Source organism: Lacerta agilis, chromosome 6, assembly GCF_009819535.1.
Source record: "Lacerta agilis isolate rLacAgi1 chromosome 6, rLacAgi1.pri, whole genome shotgun sequence".
NCBI lineage: Eukaryota > Metazoa > Chordata > Lepidosauria > Squamata > Lacertidae > Lacerta > Lacerta agilis.
In genome coordinates, this window is record NC_046317.1 from 43,365,054 (window position 1) to 43,391,893 (window position 26,840).

General features: G+C 42.2%; 1 protein-coding gene across 2 annotated transcripts in view; it reads left to right on the top strand.

Annotated features, from left to right (window-relative positions):
* The window catches only part of DMBX1 (diencephalon/mesencephalon homeobox 1), a 32,151-nt gene extending 16,229 nt beyond the window's left edge, over window positions 1–15,922 (top strand). The window contains exons 2-5 of one of the 2 annotated variants that reach the window (XM_033152227.1): window positions 8,632–8,797; window positions 10,023–10,217; window positions 12,479–12,833; window positions 15,480–15,922. In XM_033152227.1, the coding sequence (XP_033008118.1) occupies window positions 8,645–8,797; window positions 10,023–10,217; window positions 12,479–12,833; window positions 15,480–15,880 (1,104 nt within the window). In that variant the 5' untranslated portion in view covers window positions 8,632–8,644 and the 3' untranslated portion in view covers window positions 15,881–15,922. Of the gene's footprint in view, window positions 1–8,631; window positions 8,799–10,022; window positions 10,218–12,478; window positions 12,834–15,479 lie in introns of both variants that reach the window. The other variant, XM_033152228.1, reaches the window with a different exon arrangement.
* The last annotated feature ends 10,918 nt before the right edge of the window (window positions 15,923–26,840 follow it).

The window sequence follows — 26,840 nt, forward strand, 5'->3', positions numbered from 1 at the left end:
GCCTGCTATCTCTGAAATGCTTTTCCCTTTATTTCATTTTATAAATAAATAAATATTTGCATTCCCCTGTTGTTCAAATCTGGTGCTGAACTGCCCATCCAGACCTGTTTGCATAATAACCCACAAGGAGGTTATAGGCTCAGCACAAGTATACACCATTATCCTTTATGTGTGACTGAACTATTGTGCTCCTGGCATGGGGGCTGCAGGTGTAGCATGCTAAATTCAGACATGCAATCACTTACAGCACTTTTTATATGCATGAATGGTAGCTCCCTGTGGGATAATTTGTGCCGACATTCAACAGGGCTTCAGACAAGAACCCGTTTGCTTAACATGGGTTGGCTAAGGAACTCTTCACAGTACTGACATGATCTGCATCCCCCCAGAATAATGTGTGGATCAGAACACAGATACCATTCAGAATTTGCACTTCTTCAAATTTTGTGATGCAGTTCTAGGTTCAGAAAAAGGTATCAAAGTGCATTTAAAATGTGCATTTGTTGAGACTATATATATATATGCATATCTTGTGATGGAGCATGTTCAAAGATGTATATTTAAATATACAGGTATATTGAATGTGGATTTTTATGCAGATTAATGTAAAAGCAGGATGGAGTAGACTTATCAATGAACACAACAAAAGGAGATGGAATGGAAATAGACTGATCTGTCCATCCCTAGTTGAAAATAGAGATACTTTTTTCTATTTCTACTACCCCATTCAGTTTTAAAATAATGAGTTTAAAAGCCTTGAAAAATGAAAAAAGGACTGGAAGTTAGATCAGATAATGAAACACTATGATAGTATCGTTGAAATGTTCAGTCACTGTTAACAATCTGATGTTCCATGATGGTTTTCAAATACAGTGTGTTTCATTCAGCGATCAACTGTATGCAGCTCCACAAGTCAGATTTAAGGAGAATCACCTCCAGGGTAGAGGGCATCACTAGGAAGCAGGTTTGAGGGGTGGCCCCCCTTCTCATTTAAGAAATTAAAACACTGACAATGTGCTGATGATATTGCAGTGTAACCAGAGAATGGCGTTCACTACTTTTAACAGAAGCTTTTTGTAAGCATTTGCACTGGCCCAAGCAGAAATGTTCTTAATGCAGACTATACATTAGGACTGAAAAATGACACTTCGGCAAAAGAACAGTAGCAATAAATCCTTGTTGCCTTAGAAGTTGTCAAATTGAAACGACAATCTTATGAAATGCTAAAAAAAACACCCTTATGAAACACTCTTTCCTGAAAAAAATCCAACCAAAGCCATTAGAATAAAATATCAGCAAAAGATTAGAATACAATGTTAGCAAAATTCTGTACATATTTTTCTGTCAATGGTTACAATCCCATACCAGTTTCCTGAGATTCAACCCCACTGGTATCAATGGGATTTCCTTCTCAGTAGACATGGATTATGGTGATAGTTTCATTTAAAGCTCATTTATGTTGGAGAGTTTAGAATTCAAATCTACTGAGATATACAGTTTTCATACATACATACATACATACATACATACATACATACATAGGCTTAAATCCATTGCAGGTTAAGTATCCTGGTGCCTTTGTTTTTCATTTCAACTTTATTTAGATCTTTTAAAGGAAATCTTTTGAACCCTGATTTATTGTACATAGAGAGTCAACAGCTTTTTGGATGAATCTGAGAGAAAGTTGCAGCATTTCGTTTATATCCCCATCAATTATAAAAAGGGAATGTTTCCATAGATTTCAAGTGTCCTCTCAGGAACAACAACATTGATTTAGGGCTCAGAATTCATTTATTTTTATGGGAATTTTGGAGCCTTTGGACCTGGAAGGTTCAAGAAATACAGGGAGGAAATGAGGGGAAACATCTTGCAGAAATCATTTATTTAGAGCCCTCCTAGATATGTAAGGGACTGTCACTACATTGTTATGTACTGCAGCCATCCCTGGACGGAATATGTTTTTCTCATAAAGGTGGATGGAATAATACATTAAGAGGAAACAGGTGTTTATATAGTGCTCATGTTGGGGATTAGGATTCATGCTTTGCTGTGAAGTAGAATTCATGCCTACCTACCCTCCTGACAAATATTAGACAATGTAGTTAAGGAAGGCAAATGCAAAGAAGAGAGCATGGCGAGATGCTACCAGAGGTACCTACACTGTGGTCAGCAACCTGAAATTCACGGGCCAAATCCGATCCATAGGTGAGTGGACTTTGACTGCTACTGCTGTTTTGATAGCTTGGCATAAAAACCCTATTCTAGTCAAACGACAAAAGGAGTTGGGAGCTCCCTGCAGAATTTGCACCCCCTTAAAAAAAAAAAAAGGTTAGGTATCCATCTCCAGAACTTCCATCACCATAAGGCACAAGGGTAATAGGAACTGTAGTTGTTGTTGTTGTCCTATGATATGGGTGGGGAGCCTGTGGAATTCCAGAAGGAGTCCAGGAGATGTGTTGGTGGAGGCTGAGACACAATTGGAAGCAGTTGGGTAGCATGGAGAACAGTGGCCATGGTGGTAGAAGGGGAGTTGGGCACACACAAGAGGTGGGATTATGTGTTATAAGAGGGCCAGTATACAGAGAACAGTTGTCTATATGAAGGGCTGTTAGAGGCAGCAGTGGAGGGCATGCTGGGGCAGAGCTGCACACTTGACCTCTGTTCACCTGTGGCCGAGAGAGAGGGGAAGGGGCACACAGGGGAGGGGAGTGTGCTGCAAGTGCCCCAGCTGAGCCAACCCTCATTGCTGCCGTGTCCCTCCTGCTCTCCATTCTACTATGCTGCAGTGACTCAGCCAGATGGAGGTCCAGTGAGCAGTGAAACCTTAGCATGCCATCTACGGAGAGTTCTCTATTTGAAGGCGCCCTCTATCTGAAAGGTTGGGTTTTGTACTTCATAATAATTGGCTTTATATAAGCATACTGAGGAATAATCGTGCTCTCTCAAAAATGGAAAGGAGGGGAAGAGTTGGCCACTTCCTAAATAATACCTCTAGTCTGGTGGCAAGTGCAGGGATGCAGCTCCCTAGCTGCGCACAATGTGAATCACAAAGGAATTTATCAGAATTGGTGGTATGGCACACACGTGAGACGGGAGGATGGTGTGGCATGCAGGAGTTTGTGGAAAGGTTAGATTGGGAGTGTTGCGTGTCTGAACTGGAAGAAGTTTGCAATGTGGGTTATGTGTACTCAACTGGGCTTTTGGGTGCATGTGCCAAACTTTGTGGTTTCAACGATCTGAATATCATACTGGAGACTTATGCAAAAGAAAACATGGACGGACTACTGGTGAATACAAACAATGTCAACAACACACAGGCCTGGTTCCAGAGGAAGGCCTTTTCCACTTGTGGACTGTTTTCTGATGTAGCAAAAGAGCACTGCTTGAAAAATATACTCCCTAAATCAAGAGAAGCTCTTTTATTTGTACAAGACTTTGAACATGAATGTTTTCACTGACTGGAGTCGGCACCAGCTCCAGGATAGAGGGGAGCTCTTGGCACCATACCAGGGAAATAAGGTACACAGTTTTAATTGCCCCTAGCATGGGAGCACCAGAAAGGATGCTGCACATCAAAGGAAGATAAAGACAAAGAAACAGCAGGCGCAGGGTTTAGTTTGACACCCCCCACCACCCTGAAGGGCTTTTTGTAGGGTTGCAGGTGGCTGCAGGTGGAAGAGGGGAGAGGAAATCTTCCCATTAACTTCCTTAACCTAATGTATCTTAGGATGCAAACCAATGGCTTTAGCATGGCTTCAGGTTTTGGATCAGCAGAGATCTAAAACCTGGCGAGCAGAACAAGGCAGATGCAAAAACTACAGAAAGGATAGCAAAATGAGTGAAGAGCAATGAGTAATTGACTGATCAATGCTAACCACTGGAGGATCTCATAGGGATCACTCCTGGGCCCAGTCCTGTTCAATATTATCCAGCAGTAATTTCTGAAGTAAGAACTCAGTTCTGTTCTGCATTGGCTTGAGGCCAGAGCAGGAAGTATTCCAAGTGGAAATGCTTCAGAAGAAGGCTGCAGAAATTATAATGAAGATGTAATATGAGAGGTGAAGTAAAATTGGTATGTTTATTAACCTGATGACTCTCTATTTAAAATGCTGCAAACAACAATAAAAGATGGATAAGAACCATTTCCTATAGGGCAATGGATAAAAAAAACTCCCAGGAATGGGCATAGAAACGCTTTGATGACGTCGGGTTCATGTTTTATCCTCTTGAGAACCTTTCCTTGATTCATTCGGTGCTACAGTTCAACTAGCTTCCTACCAAAGCTGGGAGGATATGATTGGAGCAATTCTGTCGTTTCAGTTGCTTGATTTTGGTCGTTTTCCTTGGTTAATGTCCATAAGAACCTGTATTGGTGAATCAGAGATGACACTGCAACAGGACTATCATACAAATTTTGTCAAGAGCATATGAAAATGAGCCTAAATGTCTGCACTAAAAAAGCAACAACAGCAACTAACTGTTCAGAGGAGTTTGATTTTTATTGCAAAAATTTGATTCCTTTTTAGAGTCTGATATTCATGATCAAGGACAGCAAATCAGGTTGTCAAATATTGGCAGGAAGTGATTTTTCACAGTGCAAACTCCTAGTGAAGTGTACAGGTCTTAGTAGAAAAAAGGGACGGTTTTGTTCTTGAATTTTTGGATTCAGCTCCTGGTGCTGCCATTTAACATCACAGTATTGAGGCTAATCTCACTTGCATCAATTGCAGATGCTTCCGTTTCCTATTAACTTTGCTTTCTCAAACTTCCCTCTAATTCTCACCCTCTTCAAATCTGCATCAAAGAGCATTATGGGAGCTGCAACCATTATTAATAGGAGAGGTGAAAGTTCAATCCCCCATTGTAGTAAGGACAACTTAAGATATGCTCTTTTCACTGCACAGTGTTAATTTATATAATATACCACCTAATCAAACTCTGCTGTTTATTCTCCAATTGGCTGCAGCATTACCAATGCCCTCCAGCCACTGAACGACATAAAAGATGCATTTGCAGATTTTGAAAATTAAAGCCATCTATACAGCCAGTGGGGAAGATCAGCTTATTTGGTTGCTTAATGAAATATAAAGATTATTTTAACCAATGTAAGCACAATTCGACAGCTTGCAAAACACTGCTGCAGCTTGACAAATGGCCTCCACCATTTACAAAAGAAAATTGCTGCATAGTGTCTTTTAAATATTTAATTTATTCTATTTGGAGCATGCAGGGAGGCAAATGGGAAGTTAACTGTGATTCTGTGAGCCTACAAAGAATGGATCTAAGAAGTTGTTCATTCTTAAATTCAGGTTAGAGATAACAGGAAGATTTTAGTACTCTTCTCCACAGAGATGCTATTAAAAGCAGGAACTACACTAGTTATAAAGCCAAATTGGGTAGATGTATGGAGAGATTTTTTGATTTACAGTATTATGTTTCCATCACAGCCTATTTGTCAGGAATAGATTTTTGTGTGTATTTTTGTGCCAGTCTCGTGGATTTTCTAGTTCAGACCTTCAAGAGCCAAGTTTCCCAGACTTAAATCATCCTGGGAAAAATGAGCATTTGTTCAGTCCCTTCCTTAAAATCTCAAATGTAATTTCTTATGCAACCTGTTCCACTCATAAATATTTCTTCATAACTAACAAATTTTGTACTCCGAAATTACTTAGCTACCTATTTTAAGTCATGTTCTATCAGCTGCATTCCTCCTGTTCCAGCAACAAAAATACAGATTTGGTTTGGCAAGTTCTAATGAATAAATCTACACTGTCTTCTAGTAATCCAAAGGCTTTTTTTCCTTGTAACTTTCTAGTGGCAGGTCACTCTCTTCCTGGGTATGAACACCCAAACAGTCAATAGTTTGTGTGGGTTCAATTAGCTTTGCTTTCAGTGTATTTGCTTTGTGTTGACTACCCTTTCCCATACCCTTGAGTTTTGCTGTTGTTGTTAATCTTGCCTTTTTACATTCAGCTGGGGTTTCACACCACTGTTTCTTCCATCATTCCCCAAAGATGCTTACTGTAAGATTTTGTTATCTCTGATCAGCATATGTGGATTTGTGCCACACCCTTGTCAGGGGCAGACTTGGGTCTTTCAAATTTCAGCTGCACCCTGTGTGAGCCCAAAATCTAGCACTCCCCCACCTACCACCTTCTGTTCTGCTCAATTCACTATACATAACTGCAACACCCTGTGACACCCTCTAGGCTCGGTGCCCAGTGTGGCGGTACTGGTCACCCTGCCCTAAATCTGCCTCTGCCCAAATAATTCATTTTATTTCATTAGGTAGTGCACTTCATCTATCACGCAACTCAGGGTGGCTTGCATGAGTGTGTTTCATGGGCAGTCTCCCATCCAGGCTCTGACCAGACCAGAGCCTGCATTCCTTTAGCTAAGCTTGAGATGGAGCATAAGGAATCAGGTGGTTTCCCCACATTCTTTGAAACCAAGTTATTTATAGCCACCTGATACGTCTACTTGTTTGCAAATGCTAGATGGAAATATTTTCACAAACAAACTACAGCGATGGACATTCTGAGTTGGATTTGCACCCAGAACAAAATTCCCTTGATTTGATATTTGCTTAAAATTGGCGGCTAGGAAACTATTAGAGAGCTCACGTCCTGCTGAAGGAGCCTCATGTTTTAATTTCATTGTTATCACACACAGTTGGAGGCATATGTTTGTGATAAACTTTCATCTTGTCCAGGCTAGGCCAAAACATTTTTTTCTGCCTGAGGCAAAGGACAAGAGGGTGCCTTTCCTCATTCCATGTATCAAAACCGACTATGGTGGCATTTGAATCTTACTTACTTCAGCACTGGCAAAGGGATAGCATCCTCCACTACACTTGAGGGAAGATACAGGGCAAGTAGCACACAAAGCTCTTCCCTCTCCCCACCCTTCAGCATCTGCCACCTGAAGCAATGGCCTCATTCTGCCCAATAGTGGGGCTGGCCCTGCATTTTGTCTCCTGAGAGCTTCACTTGCTTGTACTTCGTCCTTCTCCCATGGATGTTTGGATTAAATATACATGTAACCGCTTATCACTATTATGTGCTAAAATTTATTCTGCATGTGCCTGATTTCCATGGGAATTATATATACAGTGGTACCTCTGGTTACATACGCTTCAGGTTACATACTCCACTAACCCAGAAATAATGCTTCAGCTTAAGACCTTTGCTTCAGGATAAGAACAGAAATCATGCTCTGGCGGCGCAGCGGCAGTGGGAGGTCCCATTAGCTAAAGTGGTGCTTCAGGTTAAGAACAGTTTCAGGTTAAGAACAGATCTCCGGAACAAATTAAGTACGTAACCAGAGGTACCACTGTACTGCTTCACTGCCTGCACACTGATTTGGAGTTGCTGGAATATCTGTTTTATTTCGTCAGTAAATTATGTTGGTGGCTATGGTACATAGATAGTCAGTATTCCATGGAATATTTAAGATTCTCTCTCTCCTAGAGTGCCTGTGTAACCAGCTTTGTTGTTAAAGTTTTATCAAAAAGTGTTCATTCATTTTGCAGGCATACACATGCACACACTTTCTGATACAAGAAGTACAGGCTTGTCAACAGGCAATGTTACAAAATACCATACTGGGAATAAGATTTGGGTACTTAGCATCTATAGGAGAAAATAAAATAAAAGGGCAAACCATAGCACAGTTCACCAGAATGCTTGTGTTATGTGCAAATGGGATATTGTGCCATTATCACTGTAAAGGGACTTGCGGGAGGACCATGGTTGAGGGTCCACCTTGAATAACAGAGAACTGCCCCTTTTCCCCCAATGTGGAAAGGCCCAAATTGTTGGGAAGAAAATTGTGAGAGCCAGGATTCAAAGAATAATGAGATTTCTAAGGCTAGAGGCAAGCCATTTTCCTATGTTTGAAAGATGACTGGTTAGAAATGAAATATGCCATTCTCCCTTCTGGTGAAAACACTGAGGGAAAGGCAACTTTCTCTCCCAGCAGCCTGATGTACTTCCAGAGGTTTACATTAGTTCAGTCCACTTCTGTTCATGCATTTGTCAAAGCCGAATGTCACAACAATGAGGGGAGGGGAATGCAGGTGTAAAAAAAAAAAATTAAAACTTCACAAGATCAGTTGCTTTTTTTTGATAACCAGCTGGACACCTAGATAAAACCATATTATGGTCACCAGCATCGCTGTGGCTAACCTGGAAGGAGGCAAAGTGGGGCAGCAGCAAGGTAGGGGCCACATCTGTGCACTGTCAATCTGGTACTCTGACTGCTGCACCTGCATGGACCCATCCTCACTGCCACTCATCCTCAGTCCCATCCCAGGTAAGCAGTAATGCCAGTGTCAGGGAGGATGGTTCTTTGGATACACTGGTAGGTCCACATGCACTTCGGCTACACCCCATGACCCTGTGAGCTAGATTAGGCTACGAGATCACAACTGGTCCAAGGTATGGTTGAACAGGGATTAAAGCTGAAGTGTACATACCTTGAACTTGAGAAAAGTAAACCTGATGGATTTCCATATGGAATTAAATTTCCATCTACATAATTGATGGTTTCACATCAAAGGTTGACTTTGCATTAGTTGCACTAACAGCCTTCTCCTTCTCCTCCTCCTCCTCCTCCTCTCTATTGCTACAGGTCTTATGTCACCATGCAGCACTATGGAGTGAATGGCTATTCTCTTCATGCCATGAATTCTCTGAGTGCCATGTATAATCTTCACCAACAGGCAGCACAGCAAGCTCAGCATGCCCCAGACTACAGGCCATCTGTGCATGCCCTGACGCTGGCAGAGAGACTGGCTGGTAAGAACAACTTATGGATCTTGTCTTTGCATTGGGATAGTGTACAGGATTATTACTGGGACACGGCTGAAATGACAGCTGGATTTTGAGAAGACCAAAGGACTGGTAATTTTTAAAATCCCTGAAGATGAGCACAAATCCAAGGAAATGCAATAGCAGCTCAGTTGTGCAAAATGTCCTGGACTTTATGTGAAGCCTCCAGAATAGTGAGCAAAAGTTAAGATAAGCAAATTGGAATTTTAATATTTTGCTTCATGCACTTATTTTCCACAAAGTTGCATATAGAATCCAATAAATATATAAAGGTGCTATACCAAATTTAGAAATTGTGTCAAGCTACTCTCACTAAAACATACGGCTGTACAGCAATCTGTCCTTTTAAATTCCAATACACTGTATTTGGATTTTGCTCTTGCCTATAGGAGCTTCCAAATGGCAGGTGGAGAAGGTGACTTTGCAACTTCTCCCTCCCCCTGCAGCCCCGTGTCACCTCTGACACACTCTGGAAGAATGTGGAAGAATGAGGGAGGATGGTATTGACATACATCACCTCTCCCCCATCTCCACCAGTGGGATCCCTCCAATGAATTAAAAGCCTTCCATGGTCAGAAGGAGATGATTATCTTCTACAGATGCTCAAAAAGTCAGAAACCACCAGAGGGAGAGTGCTCTTGAGCTCAAATCCTGCTTGCTGGTTTCCCACAGACAACTGTTCAGTCCCTGTGAGAACAGGATACTGACCTAGATGGGCCATTGGCCTGATCCACCAGGCTCTTCATATGTTCTGATGTCAGAGTTACTGGATTACAGCTCCCAGTGGCCTTCATCATTGGTCATACTGGCTAGGGCTGATGGGAGTTGGAGTCCAGCAGTGTTCTGAAGGTTGAAATACTGACCAATGGAAGCATCTCTGGAGGACAGTCATATCACTTCTTTAGGCCTCAGTTTCTTCAGTTGAATACAATAAAAACAAAAAGCAGCTAGAGAACACTCAGAGTTTGGCTGCTATTTATGTAGATCAGGGATGGGGAACCTGTGGCCCCCCAGAACCTACCATCTCATGAGGTCCAACCACATGGAGAGGCCTATCTAAAGCTACCTCAAGATGTACACTAGAAACCTCCCCATTTATTTAAGCTACTTTGTTAGCTGCCCAAATGCTTTTCTTTATATGATGCACACAAATTACACTAATTAAATTGGCCACTTCTCTTGTCCTCCAACGGCTGTACGTTTCAAGACATCATTTTGGAGGCCCGTTATGGCTCCCAGCACCGCAAACAGAGGAGAAGCCGCACAGCTTTCACAGCCCAGCAGCTAGAAGCCCTGGAGAAAACTTTCCAGAAGACTCACTATCCAGATGTGGTGATGAGGGAAAGGTTGGCCATGTGTACCAATTTGCCAGAAGCCAGAGTTCAGGTACCCATAATGTTAACTATCTCATTTTAACCATCCTGGGTGAAGGTAGATGTTCCTTGGTAGATGTGCCTTTAAGTGCCTTGGAATGGTGTGCCTGGGTGTCAAAACCCATTTCTACCACACGTACAAATATTTCACCTGACTTCACCCTTAGTCTCAGCCAGATGTTGCTTCCCTTTGCATCATAAAAATGGCATGTCTTGTTTAGGTATAATGATTAGTGCATGCATATTTTCTCCCTGGTATGCTTTTGTGATGTACAGAGCTATTTATTGAAAGGACATTGTAAAGTTTTTAGATCCACAGCTGCCATGGCATGGTTTCACAAACCTCTTCATGAGGCTGTGCATTCAGGCTCTGTGCATATGAGACCACCCATGGTGCTTTACTTCTCAATCCTGGCATCACCTGTGTGGACACACCAACTGCACTTCCAAATGCATAGAGAACAGACAACTTTCCAAACTATATTGTCACATGTCCTACTCAATTAATGCGGGCAGGTGGTTGGTGGTAGTTAACCCATTGGGTGCTTGGGAGGTGAACCTATTTTTCTTTGCGAAAACAAAAATGGTGAAAACTTTAGTGAACTATAAAATAAAAAGAGTATAGCAGTTCAAGGGTTCATTGTCGGCCATTTCTGAACCATGAAGTTAGCTATTTCTAATGTAGCATTCTTTCAGATCATAGCTTTCATTGTTCATGAAAGTCTCCACTAATCTGGTGCCTTTCAAATGGATTGGACCACAGCTCCCATCAGGCCCAGCTAGCACAACTGTGCTGGCTGGAGCTGATGCTGTATGGGCATAGCCAGGATTTTTGTTAGGGGGCAGAACCTCAGTTTGCTATGTATTTTTATTGATTTGTATTGGTTTGGGGGGGGCTATACCCATGGCTGATGAGCATTGTATTCTGAAGCATCTGGAGGAAACCAGATTGGCAAAAGCTGTTCTAAGGAACTGTATGTCATGGGTTCCCAAACCCCAGGAAACAGCTCTTGTTCAGATGGTGTCTAATGACTCATGAACCAATGGTACCAAATAGTATGGGAAACAGCCTTATTAGAAAAACTAACCAATAAACTGAAACTGACACGGGGACAAATGGAAGAAGACACCTTCACCCGGGTATGGCTCTCCTTTATCACATACATACACAGCCCAACAAGACAACGACAAGAATTCACCAACAGCATACAAATCAATATGGCTAACCTGATACAAACACACACACACACACACACACCATTCATACATGAAAACAAAGTTCACCATAGCCAATCACAAACAAACAACCATACCCTAGCCAACCCCAACCTCTCTCACCACCAAAAAAAACACAAACAAATAGTAAAGAGAACCTGCACAAGCGACACTGACACAAAACCCCACACATACATTAAGTAAAATAGAAACATCGCCACCTGACTCCACCCACATTTGCCATGGCCCCCTCCACCTCTTTTCCCCTTTTCTTCCTAATGTAACACTAATGTCTCAAGAAATGAAACTGATCTGTAGAAAATGTAATTTGAAAAAAAGTATCTGAAGAAGTGTGCATCCACACGAAAGCTCATACCAAGAACAAACTTAGTTGGTCTCTAAGGTGCTACTGGAAGGATTTTTTAATTTTTTAATTTTAATTTTATTTTGGGGGAAAAGAGACATTGCATATACTTTTGTAAATGTTTAATAAAAAATACGTTAAAAAGAAAGAAAGATGGTGTCTAATGACCAGAATCCAAACCCTGAAAAGTATTGCACTGTCAACACTCCTTAAGCCCAACCAGTCTGTGCCAGTAGATTCCCAGACCTTAAAAGGCACCACTGAGATTCAAAAGAAGGAAGAGTTGGCTCCTTGAGCCTCTGCTTAACAAAGTTAGACCATAGCAAGTAACCAAGATTTATTAAAAGATAATTAAAATTTTGTGTGTGTGCGTGTGTGTGTGCTCCCATAGGAGAGTACAGTCAGAAAAATACAATTAACAAATATAGTTGTGAATTAGAAAGCACAGTCAAGGATTAAAAGGTCTGGTTGGGAATTATAAATAGGGAGAAAAAACCAAAGCTATCTAAGGCAGTCCCTAGAATAGCAAATATGATCTCCCAAGTGAACAAAGATTGCTCACCAAGTGCAATGTCAGGTAGGGAACAAAACAGGAAATACCATGGAGAGAGGATACAGACTAAATAACACTGTTAAATTACACTGGTCTAATTTTAACCAATTTTCCGGTCCCTCTCCTTCTCTTCCAAACCAAGGTTTGGTTTAAAAACAGGCGAGCCAAGTTCCGAAAGAAGCAGCGCAGCCTGCAAAAGGAGCAGCTGCAGAAGCAGAAGGACTCTGAAGCCAACCACAGTGAGGGCAAAGCAGACACTCCCGTCTTAGAAACGCAGACTCCGACTCCTGATGCAGACAAATCCATGAGCCTGCCCAGTGAAGTCAACGCAGAGCTCAACCTGACTCTCTCTGAGCAATCAGCCAGCGAGTCGGCAGCTGAGGACCAGACAGACAGAGAGGAAGAATTCAAGATCTCGCTGGAGGAGAACAAAGCGGAAAAGAGCCCCGGAGCTGAAAACAAGGCACTGAGCAGCAAGAGAGCAAGCCCAAAAGCAGGTGAGGAAGGAAAGCAACATTCTCCTTTGTGGGAAGAGTTTTGATGTCAGCAGAGCTTAAGGATGGGTTCAGAAACAAAGACTTTTCTCTTGCCCACCAGATAATCTCAGTAAGGCAAGGGTAGCCAATGTGGTACTCTCTAGCTTCTGTGAACTACATCTCCCATCAGCCCCCAGCCAGTAGGGTCAAAGATCATGGATAACAGGAGCTGTACTTCACAGCATTCGAGGGGAACCACGTTGGCTCCCTCTCTTTTAAAGGATCAAGCTAACACTTACATTCCAGTCACTTAATGTGCAAAGAAAACATACACATCACAAAAGGCAGGTTGTGCACAGGAACCTAAGGGTTATGGTGCCCTCATATGTAATTCAGAATAAAAACAGTACGAAACCATAAAATAAAATTTTAAAACAAAAACAAAATAAAACACAGATTTGTTGCAGGTGTTGGCCAGGGATGATGGGAATTGTAGTCCAACAAACCTGCAGAGCCCCATGTTAGCTAGCCCTGGGCTAAGACCTTACATGGTTACAATTCCATACGTTTTCCACAACACGTTTTCTGAAACTCATGTAGGGAAGATTGTTTAAGAATTAAGTTAAGATTTGGTCGATCCCAAATATGTGAATCACAGTTCTACATTTTAAACATAAGGACACATGAAGAGCCCTATTGGATCAAACCAAAGGCGTATCTAGTCAGGATCTTGCTTGCCCCAGTCACCAGCCAGATACCAATGAGAAGCCACAAAGCAGGACATGAGTGCATCAGGCCTCTTTCGCTGCTGTTCCCCAGCAGCTGCTATTCAGAAACATACTGCCTCTGATCCTGGATGTAGTCATCATGACACTGACCCAGTTTCACACATAACATTAAGGACTTTGTGGCAAAGCATATTTCTGTTTCCCATTTGCGCTATTTCTTCAAAGTGCTTTACAATCACACTGGCTGCCGATATGCCTCCTGGTCAAATTCAAGGTGTTACTCTTAGTGCAAAAAGCACTAAACAACTTAGGACCAGCCTAACTAAAGGGCAGCCTTCCTCCATACATTCCTGCCCAGACACTGAAATATGCTAGAGAAGTGTTGCTAAAATGGCACTTGGCATACAAGCACCCAGACTGTGGAGTTTATTGCCTCTGAATATTAGGCACGATCTGTGTTTAGCTTTAGGTGCCAGCTTAAAACTTTTTTATTTATTTATACAAGTTTACATTGCTGTGTTCTTTGGATCTTTGCTTTTTGTGTTTTATTTCTTTTGACTGCATGTTGATTTTATGTACATCGCTTTGAGAAGATCTTTTTCTTGATTTAGCAGTATACAGACACTTATTTATAAATACATACATACCTACAGTGTTGAGCCACCTTTTCTACATCTGATATGACACACCATGCTCAGCTGTAGACTTCATCCCCATGGTGAATACAATTCATTAGGGATTCATAGGCAGCTTCTGATTGCAGTGACTAGGTAGGGTTAAAAAAAAAAAAAAAACATCACACAAGCCGTTTATCCTCGAGTATGTTCAATCCAGGCAGATCAGACAATTGCTACTTAAAAGCTTACTGCATAATGCATGCACTGTGCAAAGTTGACTGCATTATTAACCTAGTGTTACCATCTATCTGCTGCTCATGGTAATCTGTGCAAGGGGAGTGGTGATGGCAGGGAGCTACATGGTGGGATGCTACTCTCAGGTGCCATGTGATAAGCCGTGGTTGTGTTGATCCAGACAAAGTCTGAAAGTCTAATAATAATAATAATAAATTTATTATTTATACCCCCGCCCATCCAGCTGGGTTTCCCCAGCCACTCTGGGTGGGTGCCAACAGATTAAAAACAGAATAAAACTTCCCTAAACAGGGCTGCCTTCAAATGTCTTCTAAAAGTCAGATAGTTGTTTATGTCCTTGACATCTGATGGGAGGGCGTTCCACAGGGCGGGTGCCACCACCGAGAAGGCCCTCTGCCTGGTTCCCTGTAACCTCACATCTCACAGTGAGAGAACTGCCAGAAGGCCCTCAGAGCTGGACCTCAGTGTCCAGGCAGAACGATGGGGGGTGGTGATGCTCCTTCACGTATACTAGGGCAGGGGTGGGGAACATGTGGCCCTCCAGATGTTGTTGGACTCTGACCCTCATCATCTCCAGGCAGCATGACCAAGGATGATGGGAGTTGTAGTCCAAAAGCATGTAGAGGACCACAGGCTCCCTATCTTTGGTCCAAGATCAAACAAAATGTTCCTTTCCTACAATTTGTCTTCAGATCTTTTCAACCCAATCTCTTTGCTTGCCAGTCCCTGGACATTCATGCCCCCATTTGAACAGGGTGTAAATGTGCATATGTAGGAAATGGGGCAAAGGAGTCCTTTTCCAACTCTTGGTGGGAAAGGCAAGGCAAGCGATTGGTGCTTCTTTCCCAGCATTCACATTCCTTGCACTCTTATACACACACACACACACACACACACACACACACACACACACACACACCATTCTGTATCTTCCAAAGCTGCCCTGCATTGTAGCAAGCGGGATATAATATGTTTTGAACATCAAGAGAAACCATTCTTTTCAGGTTTGTACTCTGTGCTGCTGATAATTTTTTACTGACTTTCTTCTGCTGTGCTTAACAATGCAGATTCCCCCATCAATGCCACGGCCACGCCATCTTCCAGTAGCAGCATGTCTCAGACACACTCCTATTCCTCCTCGCCCCTCAGCCTCTTCCGCCTGCAAGAGCAGTTCCGCCAGCACATGGCAGCCACAAACAACTTGGTCCATTACTCCTCCTTCGAAATGGGGAGCCCTTCCACCATGCCTTATTTGGGCATGAATGTCAACATGGCACCCCTAAGCTCCCTGCACTGCCAGTCTTATTACCAGTCGCTCTCCCACGCCCAGCAGGTGTGGTCCTCTCCTATCATGCAGGCTTCGTCCTCTCTTCCAAGCCTGAACAGTAAAACGACGAGTATTGAGAACCTTCGGCTGCGAGCAAAGCAACATGCTGCCTCTCTGGGCCTGGATACTTTACCAAACTGAGAGCCAGGCAGGGGGGTGGGAAATGGCAAGAACCCAACTAACAACTAAGGAAGAGCACCATGTATTTGCCACTGAATGGGTTTGTCTTTAACACACGGCACAACTCTTGGCTCTGTCCCACGTCACGTTGCTCCTACCAGTTCTGGGGGAAATGTTGACCCAAGTCTCCTATACCTCTGGTTTCCACGTCAGACGTTGCTACTGCCTATTTCCACTGGCCCATTTAAAAAATAATCATAACAACCCAGAGGAAGGAAAGATGTCTTTAAAAAAAATGTGAACTTGTCTTCAGAACTGTGAGTCGAACTATGTAATATTCAGAAAGATGCTTTAGATGGCTCTACGATAAATGTGATTCTTTGTTTCTTTGCGGAACTGGGGAGCTTCATACTGTACATAGTTTATATGATGTTGAAAATGTTCCTTCACTTGTGTGTTAACGTCAGTGTTGCCTTATGCAGAATTGTGAAGCACCTCCCTTCCCTTTTCTTTTACATTTATACTTAGATAGTAGATAGAATCAACTTAATAATAATAATAATAATAATAATAATAATAATAATAATAATAATACAAAAAGCCAGCTGATCCAGATGTGGTTTAACTTAAAGCTGTTCTGAGCCCCCAATGCCATGTTCTCCTCTAGGCCTTTGAAATTGCCCTATTTTATTAATATCAGGTGAAGGTTGCAACTTTGTCCTGGTTAAAGCACTTCCAGTAGGAAAGTATCCAATTTCTAGATGAGTTCTTCAAATGAAACGAGAGGCATGAACACATTAGAATTTTTTGGATGAAGAGACTTTTTCTGCCTGCTGAACTGTACACACTGACTGTGCCATTACAATATTTTAGTTTGTCTGCGTGTAAACTTTGATACTAATTTGGACAATGGAGAGCAATTAAAATGTGTGACTGTGCCATCTTCCACTGTGTTTTTTTTTAAAAAAAAAATCAGTTGCACATTGCAAATCTTTGCTAAACAGAGTGAAGGGTTAAAGAAAGATTTAGCAAAGTAATTAAAAAATGACCCCCATGCCAAATTATTTCTGGCTTCAGATGAAAAACTTGAGGAGGACTGAGGTCTTCAAAAGCAGAAAACAAATTAATCAAAATGCATTACTGAGATCCATGATCTGCTTTACCTTTACACAAAACCCAGCCACTTAGTTACGCAGAATAAGGTCAGGATCTAGCTGTAGATCAGGGTCAACGTAACTTATTAGGGAAGAGCTGTAGCTCAGTGGTAGAGCTTTGCATGCAAATGGTCCCAGGCTCCATCCATGGGAAAGACCTCTGTCAGTGTTGCCAGTCAGTGTTGACAATCAGTAGCAGAGAGTGGTGTGGGGCACTGCCACTCACCTGCAAAGGTACCAGCAGAATCAATCAGGCAGTGCATTTGTGCCATGCTGACTTTGCCACAACCTCTGTTGTGGCATGGAGCAGCAAGGTGAGCAACCACAGGTCAAACAAGTACCACCCCACCCCACCCCACTCCACCATCCACTAAGGTTGATAATACAAAACTAAAAAGACCAATGGTCTGACTTGCAATGAGGCAGCTTCCTATGTCCTTCAACTGATCAACTTCCAGCCTGTTAATTTTAGAATTCAGCTTTCTGTTCTACAAAACCAAGAACCACAGACAGGTCCTTTCAGTAACCATGTGTATTTGTCTCCTGGCCGTTTTTCTTTTTAAGTCAGTATCTCTCTACACCTAAAAAAAATATAGTACTTAAGAGAACTAGTTAAACAACAAGCACACCCAAGAGATACAAAGATCAATAAAGACCCCAAGCTCACTTTTTAAAAAGCTGATGATATATACAAAGGTATTTCACAAAGAATATTGTATCACTGAATAAAACTTTCAAATCTGACTTTTTGCACTAACTTTTCTCCCTAACAATGCACAACACAATTCCAGAGGAAAGGTCTTTGCTAAACTTAATTATAAAAAATTTTATTTTTTTAAAAAAGTTATTCTAGTGCCAATGGCTGAATAGTGGGGATACATTATACAGAGTAACTGAAGCTCATCTAGGATCATATCTGACCGCCTTAACATTTCTATACAAAGCTGAATGGAGAGGTGCTTATGTGCACAGACAGACCATCACTTTTGGTTTTGGAAAATCAAAATCTTATTCCTGCCATTCATTACTATTACTGGGTTCTGAAGACAGATAGGAATGCCTTTCAAGATGGGTGAAGCATCGATTGTAGCTGTAATGTTATGAGTCTGGTCTCCCAAAACTGGAATCTTTGCTCTTACTGGGTGCTCCTGATTTTAAAAAGCACGTCCCTTATTTCAAGATATTGTAGTTTAGACCTCATACCTTATTTAAACTTTGAGATAGCAGCCTTATTTAAACAAATGAGGACAGAAAAGCAGAACCTTTTTTTAAAAACAACAACAACCACCCAGAAGTATGTTTCTTAAAAAGCTTAGTAGAAGTAATTAACGGTGAAGTCTTATGCATGTTCTCTAGGAAGTAAATCACGTTGCTTTAATTACAGGTAGGTAGCCATGTTGGTCTGCCGTAGTCAAAACAAAAAAATAAATAAAATAAAACCAACTAAGGTGTGCATGCACACGAAAGCTCATACCAAGAACAAACTTAGTTGGTCTTTAAGGTGCTACTGGAAGGATTTTTTTTTTTTGTTTTTTGTTTCGACATTGCTTTAAATGAGGCTTACTCCTTTGTAAGTATGCTTAGGCTTGCAACCTAAATTAACAATTACGGATGCAGGGTGGTATACAAATGTAATAAATAAAATAAAAATAAATAAAAAGCAATTGTCAGGGAGCTTGAAAATCTACTCTCACTCAATTTCAGAGATGTCAGTGTTGACTAGGAGCAGTGCATCCTGTTTTGCCGCTTAAAGCTGCTGGACTAAAACTTCCACCATCCATGACCACTGGCCATGTTGGCAGGGACTGATGGGATTTGGAGTCCAACAGCATCTAGAGAGCCACGGGTTCTGTGTTCCAGATCTAGATTGTGTTTCAACTTGTTTCTAGAGTGTAGAGTAAAATGGAAAAAGTAGCCCCGTTTCCCTCTCATCTGGCTCTCTTTCTCCCAATAGTAATCTGATCCAATTTCCACCACAGTATCCACATTCTGGGGGGGGGGGGGGAATTTTCATATGTGCGTATAGGAAGTTCACAATACAGTCAAATAACTTAAAAAGAAAGTATTAACATTCCTAGATGAGAATGACTTGTCTCGGAAACGAAACAAACATAGCCTTTTTTCTGTTTCATTCCTTTCGAGGGTAAATAAATGGAAGTGTCCCCACATTTCCATGAGGACAGTTCATTATCTGCACACACATACACCCCTTATAAATACTGCAATGAACGTACTAATTTCTTGTAAAAAGGCCCAAACTCTACAGCTGGTTTAGCTATAAACCAAGAAAGGAATGTACATGTGAATTTATTTATATGCTCATTCTTCTCGCTCGCATTGTCTCAAATCCCTTCACCTTGACCTTGAAATATTTATTCTGTAAAATCTGCATGAACTCACAAGATTGTTCTAAAATGAGTTTAACGTCCCACCCGCTATGAGTGCCATATTGTCCGGTATTTCCTACTCCAAAGTGTCATAAAACATATCACAAGAAAACACAAGCGAGGTTTATGATTTACCTATTGTATTTTGCACAAAATTGTAGGATATTGATCTTTAAAAACAAAGATTGTGCTTCAAGAGAATACTGCAAAATTATTTACAGTGAAATCTATACATCTGGGGTGCCCAGTGTGGCAGCTGTGGGCACCATAATGCTCTCAGACATCCTCCAAGTCTGCCCACCAATGCTTTCTGCTCCCCCCATTTTAGAAAAAGAAAAAAAACTTTTTTGCATTTTTGCTGAGAGTGAGTTTCTTGTTGGGATGGCCCTGCATTTTTAAAATGTTAGTTTTGTTTTGTGGGTCTGTAGGTCTTTTAACAGATTCTTAGATTGCCAAAAGTGTCCCTGGCCACCAAAAAGTTGGGGACCCATGCTATACTTGTCTACTCAGAAGGATTCCCATTAATTTCAATTGGGCCTAATCCCAGGGAAGTGGGTATAGGACTGAAACTTTAGGGTGGCTGAGACTCCGCAGGATTCTACAGAGCTGCCTCTCTAAAGCCATAGAGCGGGATCTATGGTCAGAGGCCTTTCTGATTGGGGGAGGGGGTGAAAGTCTCTGCTGCCACAATTCAATGAGACTTATTTCTGAGAAGACATGCATAGGATCACCACACTGTAAATTTCATTAAATTTAATGATGCTGAGGCCTGCATTTGTCCATACCAACAGCAGATGAGATTAGGGTTTTTTGTACTATATGATTTCACATTGCAGGTGGAGGGATCACATGACTGAATGGTCTTATGTGCACACCCACAAAACAGCCTATGTCGACAGAAAGCTAGATGTTGGGGAGAAAGGAAGGCTGGAAGCTTCCTCCCTGGCAAGATATTGATCATCTTTTTCTAATAGCAACTGAAGAAGAGTTATTCTCTGTGGAGAGCGAGTCAGCTGTCGGCTATTGGCTATCTTTCCTGGGAGTAAAGATTTCATTATGACTCAAGCTGATTGATAGAATCACTAAACACTAATTTGGGTACCAAACAAAAGAAAAGAGAACAGCACGAGAGATCCCTTGGGGCTTTCTAAATCAGCCAGTGGAATAGTAGGAAGTTAAACCAGCTTTCACCAACATGTTTCCCTCTAGATGTTTAGGACTGTAATGCACACAAGTCCCAGCTAATACTTGGGGAGGGCACCAGGTTGGTGAAGGCTGACTGAGGCTGCAATCCTAAACACACATTGAACACAGTGGGACTTGCTTTTAAGTAAACAAGCATGGAAGTAGGCTTAGGGCTGCCATACACCTGGATTTTCGCAGACATTACTGGGATTTCAAAGGTGGAATTGACGTCTAGGGGGAATTTCCGAACTGACTTGCCCTGGATCTTAGCCAAGTCAATCAAAGAATCACATTTTGGGTGTTTTTCTTTTTTTAAAAAAAAAAAGCTGAATAACTTTGGGGTCTTCCTAAAAAAAGCTCAACAACCCTAGTTGTGCTCTCACTTGCCTACGATTATCTGCTTTCCGTGTGGATAATGGGACAAAAGGATGGGCATTGTTAACAAGCATCCTGGGCTACAAAGGTTGAGGGTGAAATTCCTTCTAAAGACCTGCCCTGACTTAATAAGGAGATATATTTCCTAAACTATGCACCTAGTATTGAATTTAAATGGTCGTCTCTGGCTTTTGAAACTCTTGATAGCTAATGAGGAGAAAGAACAGCCAATTTAGATGTGTCTTGGTGGGTGGAGATGTGGAAAGATTTTAGCATCTGCTTTGTGAAGTTGTTTCATGTTACTGACCAATGAGTTCCCAGCCACAAATATGCATGTTGGCAATATCTGAATAAGGAACAAAGCATTTTAAGGGGGGGGGGACATCAAAGCTATGTACCATATAATTTTCTGTAAAGATAAATAAAGAAATTAAGCTGTAATGTAACAGTTTTGTGCTGTAGGATTCACTATCTGGCAATGCAAACATGTATAGTATTTATTTATTCTGATAGTTTAAAAAGAAATACGATTGTATTCATTTGAAACAGGCCACAGCATGATGCTATGTACCCAAGTTGTGTCTGTCTTAACTTTATGTAAAATTGCCTGTTTTCATATTCCGATAATAATAATAAAATGTGAGGGGAAATGGTTTGCAAGTTGTTCATCAGGATAATTTTTTCGCCTTTTTTGACTAAAGATTAGGAGAGTCTCCTAGGGCTCAAAAGAAAAGAAGCTGGGTGGTATTTTCTGACCCAAGGAATTCCTCAAGTCAGGACCAAAGGCGATTTACATTGCTAGGGCTTGCATGAATGATGTTGGGGTTTTTAGGGAGGAAATGGCAGGTACAGGGGAAGGGTGCTGAACTGGAAATGTGGCATGGAAAAAGGGCTTTAACTCTTTGTCTCTATCATGACTTCAGTTGGAAAACTTCCTCCACCACCACCCAGCAATGGAAGGGGTAGCAGCATGAGTAATGAATGGCATATCTAGGTTTGCCCCTCTGTTTGCGTGGACAGGCGGAGTCCCCAGCCGGGGATCTGGGAAATTTCAGGGTTATCCAGAAAGTTATTCCCCCATTTAGGAAGATGACTAAAGGATTCTGCCCAAGGCCTGAAACCGCCAAAGTTGTGACGTTTTGCTACGGGAAAGGCGAAACCTGCCAATGCAGGGAAATTCCTTTCTGGCCCTTCAACAGCGGCCTTGACATAGCAGCACCTGCGTACCTGTAAGAAGAGGTTAACCTGCAAAATTAAGAGTTAATTGAAGGAGTGGAGGGTGGGAGAAGCTCTGGAGCCCATTTGCCGTTTGCCAGGTAAGCTACGCCTTCTATTGTGTGGGCTGGGTGGTCCCTCCCCTTACCTGGCCAATCCCCCTGGCAACGCTTCCCTCAGGGAGGATTGGACGCTGGCTGAGGTAGGCGGAGACCACAGGTATCCAGCCTGGGGAAGGCGACGCCAGCCCGAACTGGCAGGGGCCGCTCTGGGATCCAAGGGGGCTGCATGCGACCACACAAAAGCCGCTCCCCATTTAACATGGGGAACAGTCATTCCTGAAAATGCAAATTTAGTCTGTTAGGGAATTGAACTATTTTAAATGTTCATATTTTATATATCCCATTAATAACTTCAGTTTTTGCAAGTGTAAATACTGCCCCTTTTTCTGAAAGAAAAAAACAAAAACAAAAATCCCTCATTGATCTCTCTCCAAAAAGCTGTCCCATGCAGAACAAATCCAGTTCCAACTCTCAAGCTCACAGAAGCTGTACATGGAGTACTTTTCCTTGGAAGAGGTATGATGATGATGATGATGATGATGATGATGATCTAAGAATTTGTGCCCTAAAGTGCCTTGTCTAATAGTGAACTGATCATTGGTGCAACAGTTGGCCCTGGAGCAACGCATTGAACCTGACCTTTGCTGGTATGGAAAGTCACAGATTTTTGCCAAAATCACAGCTAGCCCAACAAGCTGCAGTGCAGAGCGGGGAGATGTTACGAAGACTTGTTCTGAGCAATTCACAACTTAGAATTAACCAGCAGATATGGATAATTTCCATAAAGGTAAGGATAATATCATCTGAAGAAATAGGTACACAATGGGAAAGGTATGGGGGAAAGAATCAGCATTAATACTCTTCAAAGTACACTCCACTTGAGATTACTCGGCTAACGGTGTAATTGGGTGTCCCCGGCAACATGATGAAATGTGCCATAAACATCAGAAAACCGATGCTGTATTAAACCTGCTTTTCATAATCTTCCCTCATTTCCCAGACCTGAGATGCTTTTATTCAATTTCTCCTGACTAACTTGATATGTAAAGCCCCATAAACACAGCAATACGTAAAGCTCAGGAAAATGCACTTATTACTGACGTTTCTCTCCAGCGGTTAAATTGCTGGTGCAATTGAGAGTAATTCCATTATTTCTAAAAGGTTGCCTTATTTCCATGAAATGCTAAGTGGGGTAGCATGTTACAAATTTATTTTTGATTGCCAGTCTTGATGCATCGTTTTTCACCTTGATTTGCACTGGATCCATTAAAGCCTTGCCAACTGCATTAGCGTCAGAAATAATAACCAAACAAAATTCACATTGCATAGTATAATTATAATACAGGCTTTCCCCTACTTGTGCGAGATCGACTTGTGCACAACCATGTATACACGTGGTGCTGGGAAATAAATAAATAATTCAATTCATACCCAGAAATAACAGAAGAATGCTGGAGAATACACTTGGCTTGTGAGGACATCCTCCCCAGAGCCTGGAGAGGATGTCAGGGTGGAGGAAAACCTGAAGATACCCGAGGTGCAGCAGGACTTTGTTTCGGCTGCTGAGCCTTGCTGCCTAACAGCTGGTGTGCGGGGTAGCGCAGCCACAGCTGCTACTTTCCTGCATGTCCACCAGCTTCCACCATTTTTTGGTATGGATTGAAGAGAGAACAGCAGAAACGGAGTTTATAGGGTGCTCCCCTCTTTATGTGATTTTGCTTAAAAGTGCAGGGGGCCGGGACGTAACCCCCGCATAAGTTGGGGGGGGTGCATGTATAAAGTGAGGAATTCAGCACAGTGCTATAGTAATGGTTTCATCAGTGCAAATGGTTTTCATCAGCTTCTCAGCTTGCCAGAATGACCCCTCTGTCCTCCCCCCCCCCAACCTGTTCTGGGGCTTACCTCACCCTTGAGCCAATTTCAGAGTTGGGGGAAAGGAAAGAGGGAAACTCATTGTGCTGGTAGGACCCCTTGTTGTGGCTGCTAGTAGTGGGACTTGTAATCAGACAGTGCAAAAGGTAGAGTCTCTTAGCATGCAGAGGGGGATATGCTCACAAAAGATGTATTTGTGTAAGTTCTTTTCACATTAACAGTGGTGGAGCCTGCAGACACAATCCTTCTCACCTTTCTGGATGCTATTTCTGAGAAAGTATGTGAAGCCTCCGTCCTATAGCTTGCTACCAAAGGAGAGTATCTGAATAAACAAGTGGCACCTGCAACAAGATATTGCCATTTGGAGTGTCCCTAACCAGGATCCCAGCCACCCCATTCCATCTCCCACCCTCCCCACATTTTTCCATTTTATCATAGTCAGCATTCCATCACCACTTAGCTCAGCCCACATTGGGCTGTTTGGGGTGGCGTCCTCCATCTGCAAATCTCATATTTTTGTGAATTTGTGGGGTGTGTGTGTGTATGTGCGCGCCAGTTTGAGCACAGAAGTATCAAGACAGGGAACTGAGATTGGTGATAACAACACTTCAGACCCTGAAAGAGTGCCAAATAAATACTATAAGGGTTCTCTGGACCAGAAAGAAGCCTGTTGCTCAATGGCATCATATCATTTGATGCCTTTGATCACCCAGGTTGTGAAGAAACATGAGAAGCTTACACCAGAAATGCATGTGTGCATTGTGTTATATCAAAAGATTCCAAGGTGTTTTATGAACATTTGACAATGAAGTAAAATAACAAAGCTTTTGAAATGTGTTCAAGGAGGATCTGATGCTTCACACAGATGTAGATCTTCCTTTTGGTGTAGCAGAGACATGAGTTTGAGGAATATTGCAATGTTGTAGAATGTTCAGAGCTGGAAGGTCTCCAATTCCAGCTCCAGTCTCTAGGCAGGACCTATAATGGAGGCTGCAGCTGCTACATACCTGACCAGTGGCCATCCAGTTAAAACTGAATGCCTCCAGTGAAGGAGCACCTACCACTTCCAAGGCCATCAAACAGCATTCAAGTGAAGGGAGGGGGGAAGGACAAAATTCCCTGCCAACAGAAATGGCATCATAGTGAGGGACAACCATCTGTGCTTTCGTGGCAAGCCCTTATCTCCCTATTCTGTAACTAAATGAACAATAATATTGGAAGTACTATTTTAGGGATTTTGAACTTTATAAAGCACTACATCCACCTCATGAGAAGAGAAGACTCCCTGGAAAAGACCCTGATGTTGGGAAAGATGGAGGGCACAAGGAGAAGGGGACAACAGAGGATGAGATGGTTGGACAGTGTTCTCGAAGCGACTGGCATGAGTTTGGCCAAACTGTGGGAGGCAGTGGAGGATAGGGGTGCCTGGCATGCTCTGGTCCATGGGGTCACGAAGAGTCGGACACGACTGAACGACTGAACAACAACAAGCACTACATAAATGCTGAGTGCAGCTAGTTTTAAGGATCATCACATTTACTGATTTTCATTAAACATGGCAATAGTTTCTCAAAAGCTTGTCTTCATATTATTCACCTGCAAATATCATCTTGCTCCATGGTTGTTTTCAGAGGGAATTTGCTGGCCAGCTCTGCACCATGATAATGAGGCTTCCCTGCATTCAGCTGCAATTCATTATAAATGCATCCTGTTGCCAATACTAGACAAGATTGTCCCCGCATTAGATTGCACTGTATCCACAAGAAAACACATGGATGATACAATAAGCAGGAAATCACGTTTAATGCCCAGCCATCTCTGTAAAGGCTGTGCTTGTTTTAGTTTCTTTGCTGATTTGTAATTCCATCTTTAGCAAATTGAAAAGGCAAGCTCTTTCTTCGTTGGGAGATAGCTGAGGCGTTGTGGAGCACAATTTCTTTTGAGAGAGAAAGGGGGGAAGTCCTCAGAGTCTTCATAAATTCTGGAACGTTTTGGACAATATCAGTTTCATATTGTGCTGCTGACCTTAGCTTCTTAAAAATCAAAAGCTCTGAGAATTTACATTTTCAGCAACAATAACAAAAGTTTCTAGTCCTCAGTGTAGGAGTATGCCCAGACAACAGCAAAACAAAGAAACAAACAAAAAAACCAAGATTGTTTTGGTTAGTTTAATACTGCAACCTGAAGCATAATGGTTAAGAGACTGAGCTATGAACCAGTAAGACTCTGGCTTGAACCTGTCTTCTGCCAGGAACTCACAAGATGGCCGATGGCCATCTTCAGTCCCCCTCCCACTGTGATATGGGAAATAATGATACTGACTTAACTTACAGGGTTGTTGTAAAGATGGCTAGACAACATGTGTGAAGCATTTTGGACACCTAAAAGCGCTACACAGTGTAAGGATTTATTTAGTCCTAAAAGCTATTTGGCACAAGGACGACAGTGGCATTGCCTCCACTGCCAAATCCCCTCCTATGCCAAATAGCAACCAGGTGCTTTGGGTCCAGATGATGCCACAAGAGAAAAGGATTATAGTTAGGAGTGGGGTGCGTTTCTGACCCTGGCTTCCTGATGCCCTGAATCACCGCTGGTGACTGAGAGGAGAAGGGGCAAGGCAGCAGGAACACTGGCCAGCAGATCCTGATCTACCTTCTGCCCCCCCCCCCGGCCCCGTTCCATTCTAACAGACCCTGCTGCCCTCCAAGCTTTCCCAGTCCTGTTCATGGAA